Below are 7800 nucleotides of genomic sequence, written 5' to 3' on the forward strand. Positions count from 1 at the left end.
CCCCTCCCAAAAACAAAAAAACCCCATCCGCATGCTGCTATGGGTCAGACGTTACTATGGTGACATGTTCGATGTTTGTGGCAAATGTGTGAGTGAGTGAGTGAGCGTGAATAAAAGAAGGCTGTGGCCGGATGGTGGTAAGAAAGACGGGTGAGTAGTGAGGAGCTGAGATGTGGGCGGAGCTAACTGTCACTGCCTGTGGACCCCTGCAGAAAACCCCCATGAAAATCGTGGAGGAGGAGGAAGAGGAGGTGGCTGAGATCCAGCCAGACCCTCTCCATCAACTCATTCTTCACTTTAGCCACAATGCGCTGACAGAAAGAAGGTGAGAGCGTCTCACCCGGGAAGGGGGGGGGGGGGGGGGTCATTCACCCAGTATGTCTTCAAATTCCAATCTTCTCCTCATTATTGTCTTTATTTGAATGTGCGTTCCTCCCCTTTTTCAGTCATTTGGAAGAAGATCCCTTGTATATTGCATATGCAGATATGATGGCAAAGGTTCGTTCCGTGAATCCATATTTCTTTAAGACCTGCCAAGACTTTGTTTTGAAAGTTGACCTTTGCGCCCTCAGAGCTGTGCAGAGGACGAGGAGGAAGAAGAGGAAGAAGAAAAAGAAAAAACGTTTGAGGTAGGGCGATCGTGGCAGTCAGGAGTTGAGCTTATGGGTGACGGAGTGTGTGTGTGTGTGTGTGTGTGTGTGTGTGTGTGTGTGTTGCTCAGGAAAAAGAGATGGAAAAGCAGAAGATCCTGTACCAGCAGGCGCGGCTGCACGCCCGCGGCGCAGCTGAGATGGTGCTGCAGATGATCAGCGCCACTAAAGGTAACAACCCCCTGACCGCCGCTGTCACCTCCAGGTTCTATTCTTCGTCCTTCTAAAGAAGCAGCGGTTTGTTTTACGCTGCATCGAGCATTTCTGTGCATGTCTGCTGGCATTTCCCTGCTAACCAAGTCGAGTTCTCTTCACTCCGTCCTTTGTTATTCGTTTCATCAGGCCGACTGGGCCCCATGGTGACGTGCACCCTTAAACTTGGAATCTCGATCTTAAATGGAGGCAACGTGCAAGTTCAGCAGGTCTGATTCCAAAACTGTGCGTCTTTAGGGGTTTTTTTAGTTTAATACTCCTCTCATTGAGTCACATTCTTGATTTCTCCTCTCATCTCCCAGAAAATGCTTGATTACCTGAAGGAGAAGAGAGATGCGGGATTCTTCAAGAGTCTCTCAGGACTGATGCAGTCTTGCAGGTACCGATGCATCAAATGGAGCAGCTGTGCTGATGGCGTGCCTCTATGGTTTTCGAGTTTGACTTTTGAGGTTCTTTCCGCAGCGTCCTGGATCTGAATGCATTTGAGAGGCAGAATAAAGCGGAGGGACTTGGAATGGTGACAGAGGAAGGTTCAAGTGAGTAAGCCGACGTCCCCCAGGGCCTCGGGTTTCTATTCAACGCCAGATAGTTGAGATGCTAACCGTGCTAAAGCAATGCTAGTTCCAAAGTCTTCACATCACTAATGCTGTCGTTATAGTAGAGAAAATGACTTTTTAATGGGATTCTTTTGGCCTTTTCACACCAAATGTGTCCATCTATCCATCCTTTCTGTGTTTTAACTATTTGTGTCCCCGTTAACTCAAATCGTAGTCGTTGCTCATTCAGTTACTGTAGCGTTGAGGCCCTCAGGCCCGTCTCAAAACCTCTAAAGCTACTCTTTTAACTGCATGCTGTCACTCGTAGGAGATAATCTTCATATCTCTTGTATTGTAACTCAAATGTCCTCTCTTTTTGCTTATGTCCTCGTGTATCGGTTGTCTCCTTCCTGTCATTAAACAAAAAACACCGATGGCAGTCCACACTCAGCGGGGTAAATAGAAAATTTAGATCGTCCTGATTTGGCTATGCTTCCATCCCGAATGTCTTCCTCCATATTTGTGGTCACGCCCCCTCCTCCCCCCAGACGTCTGTCGGGACACTCTGCATGCTGACTATCTTCAGAATCCATTGCTTGTCATTTGTGTGTAATTTTTATCACATTTCCTACTAATGCCAGCTCTAGCTCTCCAGTCTATCATTCTGAGCCTGCCAGTGCCTCCTCCCGCCCCCCCCCAGTGGTTGGATGGAATGTTTGTGGACTCTTCCACAGCTTCAGAACAGCTTTGTCTTGCTTTGAGTTTGAGCCATATTTCACAAAGCTGGTTTCTGTCAGACAGATGTCTTAACTTTCACATGGTTACGTTCCCGCTGTAAACGTGTTTCTGGTGGTTTCATCAGCCGGTTGGTTTGGAAGGTGAACTTAGTAACCATGGTTGTACGTTGCTTTTCTTTCCCTGATTGACGCCAATCATCAGGCCAAGCCTGGGCCTGCATGTGAAAGTTACCAGCTTCCTCCAGCTTATGAAAATGCCCCGTTGTACACCGTCGTGGAACTTTTTCAAGCACTTTGGATTCAGTTTTAAATCTGCAATCTAAAGCTCCTGGAGTTGAGCGAGAGAACTGTATTTTGAACACGAGACCTTTGCTGCTTGCTCCATACTGTATGAAATGCTTCTGAGAAGAATTTACCAAACCTTGGGGGGGTGGTCAATGATTCATTCACTATATTGTTTTAAAAACTGTTTTTCAAAGGTTCCAAGGTGCTACAGAATGATGAGTTCACAAAAGATCTGTTCCGGTTTTTGCAACTTCTTTGCGAGGGTCACAACGGAGGTGAGTTCCCACTTTGCTCGATAAATTGGGAACTTTTTTCATATCAAAGTTGAGTGTGCCAGTGGCCACCTTATGCTCTGAACTGTAAAAGTCAACTAAGGTGCAGCGAGCAGTATAGATCCAAAGGTAGTGCCGTGTGGAATTCCTTCCTGATTCCCGATCAATATTTAAGACAGCGTTTCCTCCTGTCAGATTTCCAGAACTTCCTGAGAACCCAAACTGGAAACACCACCACGGTGAACATCATCATCAGCACTGTGGACTACCTGCTGCGTCTTCAGGTATATGAAGCGCGAATGCTCTGCAGGACAAACGCGTGCACTCTCACCACCAATGTGTTCTCTAGGAGTCCATCAGCGACTTTTACTGGTACTACTCTGGTAAAGACGTCATCGACGACACGGGAAAGCTGAACTTCTCCAAGGCTCTATCTGTCGCCAAGCAGATATTCAACTCGCTGACGGAGTACATTCAGGTGACGCGGCTGCCCGGGCCACAGCATCGTCTGTCTGGGTCGGAACGTTTGCAGGGATTCATTGTGGTCCATCTTTACCTTCAGGGTCCGTGCATTGGGAACCAGCAGAGTCTGGCTCACAGCAGACTGTGGGACGCAGTGGTGGGCTTCTTGCATGTTTTTGCCAACATGCAGATGAAGCTGTCTCAGGTACAGTCTCTTCCACGCTGGCTCGATGGCCATGAAACTAGCAGCTTCTAAATCAAACAATAAGAGAGAGGATCGTTTAACTTCCGTTTGTGTCATGTAACGAACTATAAAACTAAAATCAAAATTCTGCCGCTGAGACGACAATCTCATTGTAGGACGCCAGTCAGATCGAGTTGCTGAAGGAACTGATGGATTTACAGAAGGACATGGTGGTCATGTTGCTGTCTCTGCTTGAAGGTAGGAGCTTAAATCCGTCGCCTACGTCAGGTCTACAGCCTGTGCTCTCCTCCTAGGTAATGTGGTGAACGGAACAATTGGAAAGCAAATGGTGGACACCCTGGTGGAGTCCTCCAACAACGTGGAGATGATCCTCAAGTTCTTCGACATGTTCCTAAAACTGAAGGATTTGACCACCTCGGACAACTTCCGAGAGTACGACCCCGAGTGCAAAGGTATCATTTCAAAGAAGGAGTTCCAGAAGTCGATGGAGAGCCAGAAGCAGTACAGCCAGTCGGAGATCGAGTTCCTGCTCTCCTGCGCCGAGGCCGACGAGAACGACATGTTCAATTACAAGGAGTTTGTGGAACGGTTCCACGAGCCGGCCAAAGATATCGGCTTCAACGTGGCGGTGCTGCTAACAAACCTGTCGGAGCACATGCCGCACGACTCCAGACTGGCCACCTTCTTGGACCTGGCCGAGAGCGTCCTCAGCTACTTCGAGCCTTACCTGGGCCGCATTGAAATCATGGGCAGCGCCAAGCGGATCGAGAGGGTGTATTTTGAGATCAGCGAGTCGAGCCGTGAGCAGTGGGAGAAGCCGCAGGTCAAAGAGTCCAAGCGGCAGTTCATCTTTGACGTTGTCAACGAAGGCGGCGAAAGTGAGAAGATGGAGATGTTCGTGAACTTCTGTGAGGACACCATTTTTGAAATGCAGCTGGCCTCAAAGATCTCCGAGCCCGACGTCGGGGAGCAGCCCGAGGAGGAGGAAGATGATGGACACAGCATCCTGGGAGACCTGGTTGGAGAGGAAGACGACGCTCTGGAGTCGGCTTCGGCCTTCAGCGCCGCATGTCGATCGGTGAAGGGGAGAATCTCCAAAGTGCGGCATCTTTTCTCCATTAAAAACGTCCGCAAGCAGTTTAAGAAGATCAAGAAGCTGAGCATTAAGGAGATCATCACTGGCTTCTTCTCCTTCTTCTGGATGCTCTTCACCGGGTTCTTCAGGGGCATCTACAGCATCATATTTGGCTTCTTCCACATCATCTGGGCTTCCATGTTTGGCGGCGGCCTGGTCGAAGGAGCCAAGAACATGAAGGTGACGGACATTCTCGGAAACATGCCCGACCCAACCCAGTTCGGTATCCACGGAGATGTGATCGAAGGAGAGAAAGTGGAGGCCCTGGAGTCGTCGGGGAGCCTAGACATCACCATGACACCAGCAGGCGACACAGCAGAGGTGGACGTGATGTTGGAGCTGCTGACGTCACCCAAGAAGGAAGGAGGGAAACACATGGAGCCGGGACTGGGCGACATGTCCGAGCTGAGCTCCGAGACCGCTGCGACTGATCAGAAGAAGGTTCGGAAGCAAAGCCGAGTCGTGACGCGCGCGGTTATTTGGAAAACCTGTTTTTCCATCATTAACTTCATTTTATCCTTCTGGTGGACAGAAAGCAATGAAGACGGAAGAAACTCCAGAGAGCGAGCCGGAAAAAGCAGAGTGAGTAAAACCAAGCCGGCGAATCGAACACTGTCACACAAAACAAAATAAACGCTCATTTGGTTTTTCAAATGGCAGCACCGAGAACCGCGAGAAGGAGGACAAGCCAACGGAGAAGGAGACGAAGGAGACGGTGACGGAGGAGAAGCCCAAGGCCAGATCCAGCCGCCAGAAAGACGAGGCTCCTGCATTCACGTCCAGCGTCTTTGCTCTTCTGGATGTCTATCTGACCAAGCTGCTGGTACGTCCTCTCGTCAGCTTACCCAACATCCTAGTGTTTGATTATGGACTTCCCAAGCCGGCCCAAGATTTGTTCCTCGTCCCGCATAAGAACCAAGAGGACGTTCTATCATAAGCTGTTTAACAATCGATCCAGCAGGGGGCAGCATTGCACCAGATTATTATTTTTTTTACTTGTCAAACACCAGAAGACCCAAACGTTCTGGCCGCAGAGCTGCGACTGGACTGTTGCTTAACAACAGCCCCCCTGGCGCAGGTTGGTTAGTTATCATATGTCACCATGGTGATTTGATTGGAAGAAGAAGCCCGGAGGGTTGTGTTATGTGATTTTCTTCATTGCTAGTGAAGCAGAGAGCAGTAACTGGGTTTCCCTTTCAGAACTATCTGGCCCGAAACTTCTACAACTTGCGTTTCCTGGCTCTGTTTGTGTGTTTCGCCATCAACTTCATTCTTCTGTTCTACAAGGTAACTCCATTTTATCACGTCGGATCTCTTTAGAGCAGATGGCGACGAATGGCCGACGTTCCTGTCATTTTTTTGTCCACCAATAGGTCGCCGGTGACGACACAGATGATGAAAACCGCTGGGGCGGCGACGCTGAGGACGACGAGGACACCTTCTTCGACATGGACGAATTTGTCCTGCAGGAGAGCACCGGTTACATGTTACCCACCCTGCGCTTCCTGGCTGTGTTCCACACCATCATATCGCTGCTGTGCTTGGTCGGCTACTACTGTCTGAAGGTCAGCGTGTCGCAGGAGCGCAGCCACACATGATGACGCTGGGAGCATTCATGTGAAAACTGTTCCTCCAGGTTCCTGTGGTGGTCTTTAAGAGGGAGAAGGAGATCGCCAGACAGATTGAGTTTGATGGTCTTTATATCACCGAACAGCCATCTGATGATGACATCAAGGGCCAGTGGGACCGACTCGTCATCAATACCCCGTAAGTTGATGCTCACACCAGCGTTAACATGTGGGTCGTCTTAGCACGGACTTGAAAAGCAAATACACTTAAATGTCCATAGATTGTTATGGAATTGTACTGACAATCCCATAAATCCAGTCCAAATCAGGGTCAGCCCTCATTGTTACTGTTTACTTCCTGCTGTGTTGCTACAATGATGATGAAGTCAACAAAAGACTTGCCAAGTTCAGTGAATTATTTGTGATTGAATATAATTAAAATAAGGCTTCTATGGGCATAAAAAGGAGAAAATTAACCCCTTCCCCCATGGTGATATCCAAACAACCACAAGCTGCAACAATGAAATCTAACAAGTGCAATACGTAACAGCACAATTTTGAACAAAAGTGTCAACTTAGCAATCAAGTTTCTTGATTAGTTTAATTTTACTGGGTGGATAAATGCAAATTACACTGACGAGTTATTGTTATTGTAGTTATTGTCCCCTAAAATATGTCTTAACTTAGTGCTTATACAGTTCTTAACCCTTGTGTAATGTTCATATTGTTGTTACTCAGCCAGCGTTTGTGGGTCTGATGGACCCGTTGCATTTTGTGGCTTTTAATGCCTCACAATCAAACACCTTTATGATAAAATACTGAGCAGATGTTCACTATTTTCTGACTGTTCTCAAACTGTACGTTTTTCCTATCTCCTCTCCTCCACAGATCGTTCCCCAATAACTACTGGGACAAGTTCATCAAGCGTAAGGTCAGTCTGTGGAGTATCGGCACCTCAGTAAGGACCCGCCACCTCTGCGTCCATCTCACCTGTCTTCTAATCTCCAGGTGATCAACAAGTACGGCGATCTGTACGGAGCGGAACGCATCGCAGAGCTCCTGGGCCTGGACAAGAGCGCTCTGGATTTTGATCCCACCGTGGAGACGGTGGAGAAGGAGGCTTCACTTGTCTCTTGGTTGTCATTTTGAAAAGTTTCCCAATTCCCTGTCACATCAAAGATGTTATTTCAGTCACGGTCGACGCAATTGGATAAAAAGTATTAGTATTGTTAATAAAGACTCTGGAATTTAGTCCCATTTAAAAGTGATCCGATACGTTTAGGATGGTTTTGCTCAATAATAATAGATTAATATCGATGACTCCACCAGAGAATCGTGTTTCGAGTTTGCTGCTCTAAATTTAAATTCTTTTATTTTTGTTCTGTCGTGAACAGGCTGAGCTCCATCGATACCAAGTACCACACCTGGAAACTCGGCGTAGTTCTGACTGACAATGTAAATTTTACATTCTTCTTTCCCAGTTCTGTAGGATAGTTCTTGTACCCTTTTATCGGTGTCCATTAAAAAGCGAAATTTGATTTTATTAGTGGAAGCAACTGAATCTCTTTTCTTCTTGCTGCAGAACTTTCTGTATCTGATCTGGTACACCACCATGTCTATTTTTGGACACTTTAACAACTTTTTCTTCGCTGCCCACCTGCTGGACATCGCCATGGGCTTCAAGACCCTCCGCACCATCCTGTCCTCAGTCACTCACAACGGCAAACAGGTGTGTCC

General features: G+C 47.8%; 1 protein-coding gene across 4 annotated transcripts in view; it reads left to right on the top strand.

Annotated features, from left to right (window-relative positions):
* Positions 1 to 7800, top strand: part of ryr3 (ryanodine receptor 3) — a 57531-nt gene that overhangs the window by 46375 nt on the left and 3356 nt on the right. For all 4 annotated transcript variants that reach the window (XM_057017663.1, XM_057017665.1, XM_057017662.1 and 1 more), the window contains 23 exons: positions 213 to 325; positions 447 to 498; positions 573 to 629; positions 722 to 821; positions 993 to 1072; positions 1166 to 1242; positions 1326 to 1399; positions 1840 to 1854; positions 2616 to 2696; positions 2889 to 2977; positions 3043 to 3171; positions 3256 to 3360; positions 3516 to 3597; positions 3654 to 4936; positions 5028 to 5077; positions 5156 to 5318; positions 5696 to 5782; positions 5869 to 6060; positions 6132 to 6262; positions 6952 to 6994; positions 7072 to 7199; positions 7458 to 7518; positions 7646 to 7792. In XM_057017663.1, the coding sequence (XP_056873643.1) occupies positions 213 to 325; positions 447 to 498; positions 573 to 629; positions 722 to 821; positions 993 to 1072; positions 1166 to 1242; positions 1326 to 1399; positions 1840 to 1854; positions 2616 to 2696; positions 2889 to 2977; positions 3043 to 3171; positions 3256 to 3360; positions 3516 to 3597; positions 3654 to 4936; positions 5028 to 5077; positions 5156 to 5318; positions 5696 to 5782; positions 5869 to 6060; positions 6132 to 6262; positions 6952 to 6994; positions 7072 to 7199; positions 7458 to 7518; positions 7646 to 7792 (3339 nt within the window). The remainder of the gene's footprint in view (positions 1 to 212; positions 326 to 446; positions 499 to 572; positions 630 to 721; positions 822 to 992; positions 1073 to 1165; positions 1243 to 1325; positions 1400 to 1839; positions 1855 to 2615; positions 2697 to 2888; positions 2978 to 3042; positions 3172 to 3255; positions 3361 to 3515; positions 3598 to 3653; positions 4937 to 5027; positions 5078 to 5155; positions 5319 to 5695; positions 5783 to 5868; positions 6061 to 6131; positions 6263 to 6951; positions 6995 to 7071; positions 7200 to 7457; positions 7519 to 7645; positions 7793 to 7800) is intronic.

This window comes from Takifugu flavidus, chromosome 19 (genome assembly GCF_003711565.1).
Source record: "Takifugu flavidus isolate HTHZ2018 chromosome 19, ASM371156v2, whole genome shotgun sequence".
NCBI classification, from domain to species: domain Eukaryota; kingdom Metazoa; phylum Chordata; class Actinopteri; order Tetraodontiformes; family Tetraodontidae; genus Takifugu; species Takifugu flavidus.